Raw genomic sequence first — 15801 nt, 5'->3', positions numbered from 1 at the left:
CCAGTCCTGTCAGCATTGCCAGGGTCATCCTCAGTGTTTGGTGTTTTTAGGTGAGCAGGAGTTCTGTGCCCCTCCTCCTTTCCCCCTAATATTCTTAATTTGGGACTTTTACAGCTTGACATAATGCAGTTCAGTTGCCAGTTTGTGCTTCTGTGTAGGGGTTTTATGGAGAAAACACTCAGTTCTTGTGCTTAGAGATTACAGAAGTTCAGTGGCACAGCAACTCCAACATCAGATGTTCAGTCTCCTTACACTGGGCTAGAATTCCAAAAGTGTGAATGCTGAGCCCTGCACACCAGTGGCCAAAGTTTGTAAGCCCTGAGCACTTTATTCTCAGGTGATTGATGGCTTTTTCTTCCTAATTGGTGGTTGACTCGTTCTACTTCCTTAAGTCTCGTAGTATTTATCCCGAAGAGACACAAAGCAGCTGCTCATCAGTATTCCAGAGGAGGTTACTTGCAGTAGAGTTGCATAACTGCCCTAGTCTTTGCAGGGATTCTTTCATCATGCAGATGCCAAGAGCAGGAGGTTTCCTGGTTAACTCATCATTTAAGTTGTGTTTACTTAAAAGCTCAAAGTGCTCTGCTCCTTTTTTAGAGGGTAAATGCTTTAGATCTTGTGCAGAGAAACTTTGGTTGCTGGTTAACCTCTGGCAGCTGCAAAGTGACATGAACTTCGAGATTTTGCAAAAATGTAGCAAAAGTAATACCTGTAACAATGAGTTTCTTTCATTGGGCTGTTTTTTGTGAGGATGCTCATCTAACACTTGGGGCAGCACAGTGAGGGGAGGGGAGGACGCTGCTGAGATGTGATGTGACAAAATGGCCTGTTCTGACCAGGGGCTGGCAAATTCCATGAAGATTCACCATCAATTAGTGAGAAATTGCCTTCTCCACCACCACTGCAGCAAGCCACAAAGAGCGAGGCAGGTTCAGGCACTGTGGGTGTGTCTGCACCTTCTCAGCTGTGGTTCTGTCTGCAGCTCTCCTGCAAGGGAAACCAGGGAAGAGTGAGATGCAGGTCTCAGGGGTACAACTGCATCCCTCAGATTGGTGTCCTAAGTGGAAAATATCCCTTCCTCAGTGCTGGAAGGGCACCTGAGCTGGCTGGCTGGTTAAACTACCAGTGCACCATGTGATAAAGTGCCTTGTAACCAGCAAACCTGGACAGAAAACCCTTTCACTGGTGTTGAGGGAGACACTGCCCATAGTCTGGCTCTTGCCAAAACCTCCCCTCTTAGATCTCACAGCTTCTCCTGTTTGTAGATGCTTTTACTGTGATTTTGACAGGAATTGCCAGTTTCCAAGCTGCCCTGTGCTGTTTCTGCCTGGAACTGCTGTTTCAAAGCAGAGAATAACTCAGGATTCCTGTTCCATGAGCACCAATTCACAGGTGTGGAGCTCAGGAGGAGCTTGTGTGCAGTCAGGACTGTCAGGTGGAGTGTGAGGAACCTCCACAGCCAAAGCTGAGGGTGCACAGTGTGTGTTTTTTCATCTGTGCTGGTGCCACAGGCCAGTTTTCAGAGCAGAAGGGCTGTTTTCTGTACTTTGTGCTCCAGAATATGGAGCTGTTCAAACATTCATGGGATCCCAGTGCAGAGGATCAGATTTTGTCTGCTTTATTTATTCAACCTCAACTTGCCTCTTGGGCCTCCTTGCCTAAGGCCTGTTTGAATCCCCTGCATTAATTATTGGTCAAAGATAGTAGTGATTGTGCCTCTCTCCTTTCAGATGTTTATCCTGGACAGAGTGGAAGGAGACAGCTGTTCCCTGAATGAATTCACTGTCACTGGTTCCACATATGCTCCCATGGGAGAAGTGTAAGTGTCCTGTGCAAGTTAAATATTTGTCTGTTCATGCCTTAATTATTACATTAGTCTTGAAAAGTGATGCATGTGAGACTCAACAGTGATTGTTAATAAATGAAAGGTCAGCCAGTGGGTACGCACTGGAGGGCTGGGGGAGAGTAATTAACAGGAAAACAAAGTTACACTCTGGAAAAGTAAACCTTCATGAAACCTGCAGTATTGCAGTGTTCCTGTGATAATCTAAAAATTAATTAGGGACAGAGAGGATTTATTGCACTGAAGTCTTACTGGACTGAGATTAGCTAACCCAGTGTTCCAAACTGAGGTTTACTTTCTAATTTAAGGACTGGGTAACTCTGAAGAGCCTTTGGTGATCTGTGAGCTCAGGGTTTCCAACTTCTCTGCCTCAGGGAAGGTGGAAGTTGTTTTTTCTAGAGCATCTTATGTATGTGATGGAGTTAATTCCTAATTTTACTGTAAATTGCTGTCCCCTGCCCTCAGTAGTTTGTTGGTGCATCTGCCCTTGACTGGATGAGTGTGTTTGTCTCAGCCTTTGGTATTTGAGCTGGTGCTGAACCCACTCCAGTCCCTTAGGAAGGGAATGAGGTTTGCTTTACTCTACCAGTTGCAAGTCTCTGCTAGTGAGGTAGATGGTTTATCCTGACAACTTTAGGAATTTCTAGGGCTCTGCTTCTTGACTGGGTTGTTGCAGCTCCTTTTACTTGCTCAGTCTTTGATGTGATTTTAATCTTATCCCTTCAGTTGTACTTGGAACAGGACTCATATCCAGTTCTTGTAAACACCCCAGCCCTGTGCGGTTCCACTCTGTGCCTCTGACTCCTCCAATCTCCCCCATCTCAGCAGTGATTATCTGTTTAATTTCCACAGCACTCAGAGCCTGGTGTTCTCGGCAGCTGGCACTCTTAATTCCCCAATTTTCTTCTTTGTTTCAAAGCTAATTGCTGTCAAAAGCTTAGGCTTTCATTTCAGGCAAGGTGACACTCCAGACCTTGCAGACACCCAGCTATTGAGCTCTAGCTGGTCTCAAAAGAGCTCTAGACAAACAAAATAATAAAATATGGTGTGGTGGCAGATGCTGAGCATAATAAGACAGACATCAATATATGTTAATGTTCTATTTTTACTGGCTGAAATCAGGGAAATGTGAACAAGTGTGTTAAACATGCTGCTTTCACCTACACAAAGGGTTCTGTGAGAGGGAAATTGCCTCAGAAAGGCTGAAACACTCAGCTGAGTCTCAGACCTTTAGGGCTGATTTACTTCTGCCTTTATGGAAAGCTTTTAAATCAGGGGCTTTGCAGGGATTTTAAGTGAGGTGACTGACTTCACCTTGGATTACAAACTCACTGAAAATGAAGTCTGGGGGGTTTGAGAGGCAGTTTTTCCACTGCACTGCCCCAGAGCAGGACCATTTGTGACAGATGTTCCTTTCTGCTTCAGGTACTGTTGTCTTCTGTTTCATAACCTTTAAGTGGTTTTGCACTCAATAATTTTTCATTTCCTCTTAAAATATTTGACACATGGCTCTTCCCTAAGATGCACTGAGAATGTGACATCACAAATCTTGCTGAACCCCCAAATTTCCTACTGGTTTATGTCCCAGGGATGTGAGAGCTGGTCAGGCAGTTTGGGGTAGTTTTGCCACGTCTCAGCATGTGCTTTGCTGCAACCTGAGAGCACAAACACAGCAGCCATTGAGAACTGCAGCAAAAGCTGACAGGTGGCTTTGGACCTTCAGATGGGCTCATCTTCAGCTGACTGAAAAGCCTGGAAAACCTCCTTTATCCAGAACTGCTCCCAGCACCTTTGACTCTGCTTTTGCCATTCTTCAGAAATTGTTGAGAAGGAACAATCTGTTGATGGAAAAACCCACTCTGCTGTAACAAAATGTGAATGTTCCAGTGTGTTCTTTGAGTTCAGACCAGGTGAAAACAGGAAGTTTTAGCTGGGATAGATGAGGTGACAACCCAAGAGCTGCTGGGAACGTCAAAGAGATGACACTTGAAAGCCACAGCTCTTGGCTGCTGAATTGTTATATCCAAAATGAAATGCTAAAGCCATCTTTGTTTTCTCAAGATTCATTTTGTTCATGTGGTGTGTTACACAACACTGGAATTTGTTTGCAGCACCACAACTGAACAAAAAGTTACATAATGGGACATGTCACAGTCTGTGTTGTGGATTCTCACAGAGTAGTGAGCCATGTCTTGCCACCATCAGGCCTTTTATTTCCCTCCCTGAGAGCTCCAATAAAAGATGTTATATCTCAGTTCTGTCTTGCTGATTTTGATAGGGGGAAAAGAGATTTTGACCACTGTCTTCTGTGCTTTCTGTAGAACTACAGAAAAGGAATTAATTTATAATAGTTTCCAAGTGTGAGAGCAGAGAAGCAGGTTCTTATTTGTGATGTCAAAATGGTGCATTATTTCAGGAAAATGTACCTTCCCCCTCTCTGAGGGACCTGAGACATTGATCACTGAGTGTCTGTTAATGCCTGGACAGTGTTTCTGCTCCAGTGGGGTTTGTGTTGTGAAGTGACTTGACTTTTCACTAGTTTAGGAGGTTCACATATAGTACAGATTGACCTTTAAGAAACTAAGGAGCTGAAACCTGCTTTTAGACCTGCCCAGTGCATGCACCTCAATGCAGCACAGTGAATGTGCAGTAGGAAGAAAGCAGAACTCCCAAAGGATCCAGCAAGATCCCTCTCCTGCCAGGAATTCCCCTCCAAGCCCTGCACAGACTCTAATCCTGCCTTTCTGTGCCTCTCACTGAGCTCTCACCCATGTTGCTTGTGACTGTTGCTGGAGGAAAAGGTGAGATGTTGATGCTGAATAACTAACTTGGATCTGCCCTTCTCTCCCTGTGGAAAGGCACAAGGATGACAAGCTCATCAAGTGCAGTCAGTACGATGGCCTTGTGGAACTGGCAACGATCTGTGCCCTCTGCAATGATTCCTCTTTGGATTACAATGAGGTGAGTGTTGTCCTGGAGCACAGGAGAGAGAGGAGGATTGTTTGCTCTCATTGTCTCTAGTGCCTTTCAGTGGTAAAGCCCCTTCTGGCCAAGGGGAGAGAGTGTTTAGGTCCTCTGAAGCATTAATTTTCTGAGGTTTATTTGTTTGTTGAACACTGAGTAAACTAAACCCAGCAGCAAGTGTAATAATTTAGAGATCTGGTGCTGCTTTCTTGCTTTGCCTCTGCCTTAAGGTTGCTACATTTACAATGACTTAAATGCTTGATGAAAAGTACTGACATCTTTCTCTGCTGCTCTTGAGAGTGAAGGCTTCAAATTCCTGCAGATCATACTCTCCAGGCTGCTCTTCAAAAATAGTTCTGCTCGTTTCATAAGCCACAGGAAATCTTGTTAAGCATTTTTTTCCCTTTTCCATTCTGAAACTTGAACTTCTGTCTCTGGTAGGTTCTAGGTGAGGTTTAAACTCTCGTGTTTTTGTTTGCTTTGTGTTAACTAAAGGCCAAGGGAGTTTATGAGAAGGTTGGTGAAGCCACAGAGACAGCACTTACGTGCCTGGTTGAGAAGATGAATGTGTTTGACACAGACTTGAAAGGACTTTCCAGAATCGAACGTGCGAACGCTTGTAACTCGGTGAGTGCTCTTTGCTCTGGGGCTGGTGGGGAGACACTTCTGTGGGGTGTGTTACCTACATCAATTTTTATGCTGCTGTCTCTTTGTAAGGTGATAAAACAACTCATGAAGAAGGAATTCACTCTGGAGTTCTCAAGAGACAGGAAGTCCATGTCTGTCTATTGCACACCCAACAAGCCGAGCCGCACGTCCATGAGCAAGATGTTTGTGAAGGTCAGTCCCTCACCTGGGACACTGGAGTTGTGGGGTGGCTGCAAAGCAGCACAGGGCTTAGAAGTTACATGGAGGAAGGACTTTGGAATTTAAGCAAGCAAAGGATTTATTAAGCTAAACAACTATTTTTGCCTCTGCAGGGCGCTCCTGAAGGTGTGATTGACAGGTGTACACATGTCCGTGTTGGGAATGCTAAAATACCACTGACCCCTGGAATTAAGCAGAAAATCATGTCTGTCATCAGGGAGTGGGGGACTGGCAGAGACACCCTGCGTTGCCTGGCTCTGGCAACCCACGACAATCCTCCCAAAAAAGAGGAGATGAACCTTGAGGACTCCTCAAATTTCATTAACTATGAGGTAAGATCAGTAACACTTGTCCCTCTCCCAGACTGGACAGTGGGGACTCCTTAAATTTGATTATTCCTTGAGGAAGTTTGATCTGAGAATATTCTCTTTTTGGGTGTTTTTGATGTCAGACACAAGAGTTTTCCACGTGTGTGGAGGGAAAGCTTAGTCTAAGCAGAGACTTGTTTGATGGCTGGGAATGTTAAAACAGCTGGCTGCAAATTGAAATATTTGACTTACAGGTGCTCAGGATTATAACTCCTTAAACTGTTCTCAGAGACTCTGAAAAATATTCCAAAACCTGCATTGTGATTGCAGTTTTAGCGGTTTTCTAAACTGCAAGAGCTCTTTGGGGTTTTGTGATGGCACATACCTGCCCTGAGCTCTGAGTCAGGTTCACTTCCCTAGCAGCTGCAGGGGCTCAGTCCATGGTTATCATCTTTGCTGCCCTGTAATTTTCCAATGAGATCTCTATCTGGTGTTTAGGGGGAGAGAAGTAACAGTTGCCTGAGAGTTTTGGCTTGTGCTCTCTGTGCTCCTGGCACTGATGACAGAAATGAAAGGCTCAATGCTTGCAGGTTGAATTTGCAAGGCTGGCAATAGAGTGAATTTGCAAGGCTGGCAACTGATAGAATCAGTGCATTTTGAAGCAGAATATGCTTAGAAAGACCATGACTAAAACAGGTGTGTGCATTTTGAAGCTAAATATGTTTAGAAAGGTAAGACCAGGACCAAAACAGGTGTTACTGCCCTGAGAGAGCTGTAACCCCGGAGCAAAGCGGTTTCACTGCTGTCAGGTGAGAAACCCACTGTGCCTCTTTGCAGACCAACCTGACCTTCGTGGGCTGTGTGGGAATGCTGGACCCCCCCAGGATCGAAGTGGCCTCCTCCATCAAGCTGTGCAGGCAGGCTGGCATCAGGGTCATCATGATCACAGGTGACAACAAGGGCACGGCCGTGGCAATCTGCCGCCGCATCGGCATCTTCGTGGAGGACGAGGACGTGTCCACCAAGGCGTTCACGGGCCGCGAGTTCGACGAGCTGTCGCTGGCGGCGCAGAGGGACGCCTGTCACCACGCCCGCTGCTTCGCCCGCGTCGAGCCCTCCCACAAGTCCAAGATCGTGGAGTTCCTCCAGTCCTTTGACGAAATCACGGCCATGGTGAGTGAGGGAACAGTGTGTTTAAACCTTATCCCAGTCTGGAAAACGTTCCCACATGTCCTTGGCACTCAAAGCCTGGAGATACTTCTGCACTTGGTGATTTTTTTTTTTTAAGGGTCCCAAACCACACCCAGTGCAAAGTTCCTCTCTGCTCACAGAATCGATTGGGTTGGAAAAGACCTCCGAGATCATCAAGTCCAACCCTTGGTCCAACTCCAGTCCCTTTACCAGATCATGGCACTCAGTGCCACGGCCAATTTCAGTTTAAAAACCTCCAGGGATGGGGAATCCACCCCCTCTCTGGGCAGCCCATTCCAATGCCTGATTACTCTCCCTGGAAAGACTTTTTTTCTGATCTCCAACTTCGATTTCCCCTGGCAGAGCTTGAGCCCATCGTGCCCCCTTGTCCTATTGCTGAGTGCCTGGGAGAAGAGACCAACTCCCACCTGGCCAGAACTACCCTTTAGGCAGTTCTAGACAGTGCTGAGGTCACCTCTGAGCCTCCTCTTCTCCAGGCTGAACACCCCCAGCTCCCTCAGCCTCTCCCCACAGCACTTGTGCTCCAGTCCCTCCTATATGTAAGTCCCCACCGTATTTATTTAAACTTCTTTTTCAACTCTTAAATTCTCATTTTAGACTGGTGATGGTGTCAATGATGCCCCCGCACTGAAGAAAGCAGAGATTGGAATTGCTATGGGTTCTGGCACTGCAGTGGCTAAAACTGCCTCTGAAATGGTTTTAGCAGATGACAATTTCTCCACGATTGTTGCTGCTGTGGAAGAAGGAAGAGCCATTTACAACAACATGAAACAGTTCATCCGGTACCTGATCTCCTCCAACGTTGGGGAGGTTGTTTGGTAGGTTTAAATCTAGTTTTTCTTTGGACTGGAGTAGTGATGGTGGAGTCTTTTGTTATTTACTTCAGTATTTCTCACTAAAACCAGAAGAACAGGTTCTCCAGGTCATTGATCCTTCTGGGAGTTGCATATTTGTGGTCTGGTCTTTAGTGAGGAATTGTATCTTGTCACACAAGTTGCACCTTGTGTTACACACAATATTGTAGCTCAGTAGGGAACAGCTTTCCAGTTATTTCTATGACTGGAATAATTCTCTAGAATAATAGGAAAACAAAAACCTTGATCAAATATTACAAGACCTGGAATTCCAGATAACTCAGTCTCAGGCACAGCTTAGATGTTTGTTTAACCTCAACTTACAGGAACAAGTCTGGTGTTCCTCTGGGAGGAGCAGTGGTGACCCAGCACACAGAATGCATTTTTGGTGGCAGAATGTAAATACTGGTCTCCTCCCAGCCCTTACATCAAAGCAGACTTTCTCCCAGAGTGGAATAAACCCCAGCAATTGTCTTGCCTTGTTTATTGTCAGCTTTAAAGCTGTCCTTCATATGGCTCTTGCTGCAGCCCCTGTTTCTGTTCTATTTATTCACACAGCCTTGGAGCCAGGAAAGCCACATGCTTGTTAAACTTCTGCAGGGAGCAGCAGTAATGTGGGGAAATGAAGCTTAGTCACTGGAGCTAAAATGGTTTTTAGAAAGTGGCTTGCAAGCCTTTATCCATATATGTGTGTGTGTGTGTATATATATATTTACCTATACAAACAAGTAGAGTGGGGAAAAACAAGCCTAAAGCAAAATCTCTGCAATTTTTGAAGTTACCAGAAGAAGACAATGCTCCAAAGCTTACATGCCAGTGGTTAGAAGTGCTTGCCCTTGGCTATGGTTTTAGTGCTCTGATTGTGAATACTCAGCTTGTGATCTTAAGTGGGTAACTCTGCGTGGGAGAACAGCAGTGGTGCTGCAGGCTCAGGGCTGAGCACCTGAATCAGAAAATCATGGAATGGATTGGGTTGGAAAAGACCTCTGAGATCATCAAGTCCAACCCTTGGTCCAACTCCAGTCCCTTTACCAGATCATGGCACTCAGTGCCACGGCCAAGCTCAGGTTAAAAACCTCCAGGGATGGGGAATCCACCCCCTCTCTGGGCAGCCCATTCCACTCCCTGATTACTCTCTCTGGAAAGAATTTTTTTCTGCTCTCCAACTTCAGTTTCCCCTGGCAGAGCTTGAGCCTGTGCCCCCTTGTCCTATTGCTGACTGCCTGTAACTGGTGGGTTTCTTTACAGCATCTTCCTGACTGCTGCCCTGGGCTTTCCTGAGGCTCTGATTCCTGTGCAGCTGCTGTGGGTGAACCTTGTGACCGATGGGCTCCCAGCCACTGCCCTGGGCTTTAACCCTCCTGACCTGGACATCATGAACAAGCCCCCACGCAACCCCAAGGAGCCCCTCATCAGTGGGTGGCTCTTCTTCCGCTACCTGGCGATTGGATGTGAGTTCTCATGGCTCTTTTTTATTCAATAAACTCTTCTTTTCCCAGTGCTGGATGTCTTGAGGTAGAATCCAGGTGTGGCAAGCGAGGTCTTGTCTCATATAACTCTCACAACACTGAGAAAAGTGCCTTGTTCTCTTCCAGGTTATGTTGGTGCTGCCACAGTGGGTGCTGCTGCCTGGTGGTTTATTGCTGCTGATGGTGGGCCAAGAGTTTCCTTTTACCAGCTGGTATTGCTCAGTTTGATGTCTTTGGGGGGAGAGGGGAGGTGGGAGCTGCCTGCTGCTTTCATACTTGAAATGACCGTAGAACACTGGTAGGTTGCAGGAATTGATATAATTGAACATTTTCAGGTTGTGATTAATTAGTCTGAATAGTAAAGCTCAGAGGTGGGATAGCTGAGCTTCTAACAATTTGAAGGGCTAATTGTTGTCTTGTAAGTAAAAGCCTCAAGGGGATTTTTCTAAAGCAGGCAAAAGTTTATAAGCACTGGTTTTAGGAGTTGCAGTAGAAAGTTTTCTTTCCATAATACTCACTCACTGCTTTTTGCCTAATTGCCTGTTTTAAAAGTTGCCAAGCTGTGGCAGTGAGCTCACACTGTTCTGTTCCAGAGCCATTTTCTGCAGTGCAAAGAGGACAATCCAGATTTCTTCGGGGTGGACTGCGTGGTTTTCGAGTCCCCGTACCCGATGACAATGGCCCTGTCTGTGCTGGTCACCATTGAGATGTGCAATGCTCTCAACAGGTTGGTATGGCCAGGCAGGAAGGCACAGCCTGTGCCCAGCTCATCCCAAACCCTGCTTTTTGTGCCACTTGGGTCTTGGTGGGCAGCTCAGCCAACAAAGAATGAGTCACGTTTCCTTTCGAGTCCTGGGAGCGCAAACAAAGCGACTCTGAGATAACACTGAGATCTCTTATCGCAGGGTGTATTTCTGAGGCTGCCAGTTCACTCTGGTATTTCACTAAGCACAAGCAACTGAAATATTTTCCATTATTTTTAATCTAAGCTTAATCAATCAGATTATCCCTCCTATGTTGGTATAAAGTGATATCAAGGAGAACTAAAATAAGAATGCTGAAGATATGGAAAATAGTTTTTCCTGCCCCAAGGGAGTGTGGGTTTAGCCAATTAATATTAGATTATAAATGGAAACCACTAAATAGCACAATGTCAAGGGTATTTTTCTTCAAATAGCTTAGAGGTCAGTTAATTTAAAAACAAATAAACTTCAAATGCAAGTGACTGGGGTAGTCCTACATAGCAAGATCCTGCTCTACATCCAGCGCTCTGAATCTCAGCCTCTTCTGCCTAAATGCAGATGGGATGGAGAGCAGGATTAAAGCAGGTGCAAATCCTTGAGGCTCTGTCAGTATTTCAGTGGACTTCAAAAGAACTGGGTGGTCTGCGGGGATTTCATGTCCACCCTTCCCTGACTCCTCCTGTGGGGAGGATTTTGGGGTTGTAGTGAAAAGAACAGGCCAGATCAGAGATGAGCAGAACACACAAGAGCTTCCAAGAATGAACTTGAAGCTGCCTGTGACTGCTTTTCTAAGCTGATTTCCAGGGTAGTTCAGAGTTGTAACAAACATCTAAACAATTTCTTGGAGCCTCCCCTGGCTGTGCCCACTGTGACTTGCTAGGCTGTGCTGTCTGGATGCTGTTCTGGTTGTTGGAGTCTCCTGGTGGTGTTCCCTGCACACACATCCCCTGTTCTTCTTGCAGCCTGTCAGAAAACCAGTCCCTGATGAGGATGCCCCCGTGGGAGAACATCTGGCTGGTGGGAGCCATTTGCTTGTCCATGTCCCTCCACTTCCTTATCCTTTATGTGGAACCACTGCCAGTAAGTGCACGTGTCTCACACCCACCCCTGACCCTGGAGACAGAGCAAAACCTGGGTGGGGCTAAAGACAAGAGCTGGAGCGGGAGAAGGTGCACCTTGAATATTGGGGCAGTTCTGGGCAATAAAAGGAGGATGGGAGGCTCTTGGAGAGTGTCCAAAGGAGGGCAGTGAGGATGGGAAAGGGCCTTAAGGGGCAACATGTGAGGGCACTGAGTGCACTTGGTGTGTTCAGCTGGAGAAGAGGAGACTGAGAGGAGACCTCAGTGCAGGTACAACTTCCTCAGGAGAGGGAGAGGAGGGGCAGGCTCTGATCTGTACCCTGTGGGGGCCAGGGACAGCACCAGGGAATGGCTCAGAGTTGTGTCAGGACAGGTTTGGGTTGGATATTAGAAAGAGGTTCTTCCCCCAGAGGGTGGTGGGCACTGAAAAAATTCTTTGCAGAGAGTGCTCAGGCATTGGAATGGGCTGCCCAGAGAGGGGGTGGATTCCCCATCCCTGGAGGTTTTTAACCTGAGCTTGGCCGTGGCACTGAGTGCCATGATCTGGTAAAGGGACTGGAGTTGGACCAAGGGTTGGACTTGACGATCTCAGAGGTCTTTTCTAACCCAATCCATTCGATGATTCTATGACCAGGCTTCCCAGGGCAGTGGGCACAGCCCCAAGGCTACCAGAGCTCCAGGAGGGTTTGGACAACAGGACAGGGGGAATTATTGGGGTGTCTGTGCAGGGCCTGGGGCTGCACTCTGGTTGTTGGGGTGTCTGCAGGGCCAGGGCCTGCATTCTGCTTCTTGTGGGTCCCTCCCAGCTCAGCCCCTCGGGGAGTTCCCTCACACGTGGCTCTCCTTGCAGATCATCTTCCAGATCACGCCGCTGAACGTGACGCAGTGGCTGATGGTGTTGAAGATCTCCCTGCCCGTCATCCTGCTGGACGAGACCCTCAAATACGTGGCCCGTAACTACCTGGAACCTGGTAAAGATAGTGTGAGGCCTGCCAGCAAACCCTGTGCCCTGTCAGCATGCACCGAGGGAGTGTCCTGGCCCTTTGTGTTCATTACCATGCCCCTGGTTATCTGGCTGTACAGCACAGACACTAACTTTAGTGACATGTTCTGGTCGTGACTGACACGGTGTGCTGATGAGTTTTACAGGCAAAGGAAAAGAAAAAAAACAACAAAAGACAAACAAAACAAAGTTTAACTTAATTTTTTTATTGTTTAGAGCAACTGTCTATTTCTGCTGAATTTTCACATGAACATATTTGCCGGTGATGGAGGTTTCATAATCTAGATTTTTTTGGTTTTTTTGCTTTTTCTGACTTCAGTGGGGGCAATATATTCCTCTTTTATACACAGTTCAAGTGTCCATTGACATGTACAGAGAACTAACACTATTTTATGCAAATATTTTTTTGTAGATGAAAAGCATGTACAGTGTTCTGTTCAATAGTCTATTCATCATGTAAAAAAAAACCCAGTAAATTTGTTTGGAGCCAGCGGACACTATCAGACTAAATTGGCAGCAGATTTTAGGGAATGAATGTGTGTTGTCTGAAACTAAAAAAGCATGTAACTGTTTGTCTTCTGCATGATCATCCAAACTTAATTTGTCATAAAGTCAGGTTTTATTCACGAGCAGAAGGTCCTGCACTGGGCAGAGAGTCCTGCCCCTGGTCAGGAGTCCTGCCTGTCCCTCTCCCCTCACTCTTGATTCTTGACTGTCCTTGTTTACACCAGTTTCTCTATGAGGTAATTCCTGATCCTGCTCGTGCAGAAAATGCCATTCCAGGTGCAGCCTGCTGGGGTTCTTCCATACTGTCAACACCTTAGGGCTGTCTTTTTTTTAAAGATTATTTATTTGTCTATTGTATTTTATTGTAACAGACCTTATTTTGCCAGTGTTGCCCATTTTGCAGGGGTAGGGAGGGCTATTTCTGTCTCCTCAAACCTACAGCCTTTTTAGCAAACACAACCTGTTTGGATTCAGAAGAGGATTAAGTTGGGGTTTAATACCTTATTTACACGTCAGAGCCTTTCTTTTTCTTTATTCCCCCCCCCCACCTTAAGATCAAAATTCACAATGAGACCTGGAAAAATAACTTGCACTGCATAGGTAGAAATTGGATTTCCTACACTGGGGCACAGCTGTGTCCATGGGGTTACTCTGCTGGCCTGTTGTAAGCCTGACTTGAAGTAACAAGCTCGTGTGTGTTTTTTGTAAAATCTGTAAATAGCACATGACCAAATTGAACATATTGTATAGAACTATTTTTATTTTGATGTGGCACTAACCACCTTCATTATTACGATAAATGTTAAAGCATGTTTTCAAATTCAGTCCTGTATCAACAATGTGTAAGTCATTAACAGTCCTAACTGTGGTGTTTTTCTCCAATGCCTTCCAACTTCCATCGACTAAAGTGAGTATTCCTCTTCCATTTCACCCTGCCAGTGGTGACTTGCTGTAAAATAGCATATGATGTATACATGTTGAAGAATAAATAGTAATTTCCTTCATTCCCATGCTGTGTTTTGTCAAACTCTGCTGTGCTACATTATTATCACCACTTTAGGCTCTTGTTTTGTGGTCTGAAGCTCAAATTGTTGATTCCAAAGGCAAAGCACTTGCTTTTGGTTTAGTGTATTTTAGGGTCTTGTTTTACAGACCTGGGAGCCTTAGTGCCCCAGGGTCTTACAGCTTTTGGGCTTAAGTTCCAGATTTCTCTAATTTTATCTCAAACTTAAGACCCTGACAGCTGTTGATGTGAGTGTTTAGTGTCCAAAACTCTCTGGTACTCGTGGTCAGGTGCTGGTTTACTGCAAAGCTTTTCCCTGCTCTCAGTCAGGGGTGCCCACCCTTCCCTCATCCCTGGTAGCGCTCCCAGGACAGGTGCTGCTCCTGGCAAAAGCAGCTCATTGTTTGTGCAGTGGCCAACTGAGAAGGCAAAAGAACAGTCTCAGCTTCACAGGACAGTCTTTAAAACCTGTCCTGGGGTCCCTGTCCCTGCAGAGCAGCAGGTGCTGTTGTGTTATCCTGTGCTGGAGCAGCCAAGGGCAAGCAGCTTTGTGATCCCTCCTGGAGGCAAGGACAGTGCCAGGCTGTGTTCTCGGGGTGCCAGCTGGAATCCAGCAGGCACACACCCTTCTCTGGGTTTAAATTCTCAAGTTCAGGTTCTCCCCTCAGAGCACTGAGGCTCTGCAGAGATTCCAGTGCCTTGGGGATGCTGTTCATACACTTTGCTCTGACTTGGTGCTGAAGTGGCTCAGAGGGGCTGCCCTGGTGATGGAGTAGGGGTGTTGCTGAATTGTGAGCATCTGAATGCCCTTTTTTAGTGTGGCAGAGTCAAACCAAGGCTTTGCATCCCACAGAATCACTGGGCCTGCACTGGCCATTTGCTGTATCAATAACAAATGAGCAGCAAGAAACTTGTCCCTGCTTCTTGAAACAGAAAAATAATAGTTCGTGTGATTGTGGATTCCCTGAGATCAAAACATATCCCAGGGTGTTATTTGTTGGAAACAAATCCTAGGAAGTTAGTCCAGTGTGCTCCCACCACTACTGACAGGTGTTTCCCAGGGCAGGAATGCCACTGAATTCCTGAGCACCAGATCTGTTGGACATCCAGAGCTCCACGTTGGTGGCCTGTCTAAAGCCACATGTCTGGCTGCCACCATAACCCATCCTGCTTCTTGTCCAACCTCTTCCTGTCTCTTATGCCCAATAATCCCACGGCTCACCCCCTTTTTCCTTCTTTAAGAAGCTGAAGGGCAAAGTAGAGAAGTAGAATTCAGTCCTCAGCACCTTCTCTGTTGGATCTGTCTGTGTTGAAGATGAATCTTGCTGCTTTTGTCATGGATTTCCACAGACATCTTGCTCATGTCTTGGAGGCACTTGGGATAGGGCCTTGTGTTCCTTGGAGTTGAGTGGTGGGTAAATGGAATGGGATCCATCCCTACAGGCTCCTGAGCTTACAGGAACAGTCAGGTTTCATCAGGTGCTGCTAAAGAGCCCAAGGAATCTTCATCTCCCCTGGTTTTCTTTTATTTCTCCCAGTCTTGTCCAGTTTTTCCTGCAGAAATGGAGCAATAGCATTCCCCAAAACCAGCAGTTGCAGGTCTTGGGTTTGATGACAGCCATGCTGTGCTTCAGAATTTCTGTTCTCCAAGTAAATCCCAGCCTTGTCTGGCCTGGATTGGCCAAATGTGAAGACCTACCATGAGCTTCCTCCTGGGCAGCTCATCCTGCCCCAGAATGATGTCCTTGTGTCCTGTAGGGAGTGCTGTGGGTCTGGCTCCACGCTGGGAGCTCAGCAGGCCAGGGGGAGGTTGCAGCAGGAGAGCATAAAACAGATTTTCTGATGGATTTTCTGTTCTAGAAGGTACAGAACTGCAGTGCAAGGCTTGGAATCAGTGCAGGAAATGTGGGAACTCCAGTGTTCCCTTGGTTGTGTTGATCCTGTCATCC

At 46.4% G+C, this 15801-nt stretch overlaps 1 protein-coding gene across 2 annotated transcripts in view; it reads left to right on the top strand.

Annotated features, from left to right (window-relative positions):
* ATP2A2 (ATPase sarcoplasmic/endoplasmic reticulum Ca2+ transporting 2) overlaps positions 1-15801 on the top strand; it is a 46625-nt gene that overhangs the window by 28091 nt on the left and 2733 nt on the right. The window contains exons 9-20 of one of the 2 annotated variants that reach the window (XR_011699286.1): positions 1731-1819; positions 4702-4804; positions 5303-5434; positions 5525-5647; positions 5788-6006; positions 6820-7155; positions 7792-8012; positions 9297-9499; positions 9644-9729; positions 10111-10244; positions 11223-11340; positions 12190-13756. Coding sequence is in view for 1 of the 2 variants with exons in the window: in XM_071572199.1 (XP_071428300.1) it covers positions 1731-1819; positions 4702-4804; positions 5303-5434; positions 5525-5647; positions 5788-6006; positions 6820-7155; positions 7792-8012; positions 9297-9499; positions 9644-9729; positions 10111-10244; positions 11223-11340; positions 12190-12310 (1885 nt within the window). In the remaining variant the exon portion in view is untranslated. The remainder of the gene's footprint in view (positions 1-1730; positions 1820-4701; positions 4805-5302; positions 5435-5524; positions 5648-5787; positions 6007-6819; positions 7156-7791; positions 8013-9296; positions 9500-9643; positions 9730-10110; positions 10245-11222; positions 11341-12189; positions 13757-15801) is intronic. The other variant, XM_071572199.1, reaches the window with a different exon arrangement.

Source organism: Pithys albifrons, chromosome 17, assembly GCF_047495875.1.
Source record: "Pithys albifrons albifrons isolate INPA30051 chromosome 17, PitAlb_v1, whole genome shotgun sequence".
Taxonomy (NCBI): domain Eukaryota; kingdom Metazoa; phylum Chordata; class Aves; order Passeriformes; family Thamnophilidae; genus Pithys; species Pithys albifrons.
The sequence above is the reverse complement of the archived record's forward strand: the minus strand, read 5'-3'. Positions and strand labels throughout refer to the sequence as shown.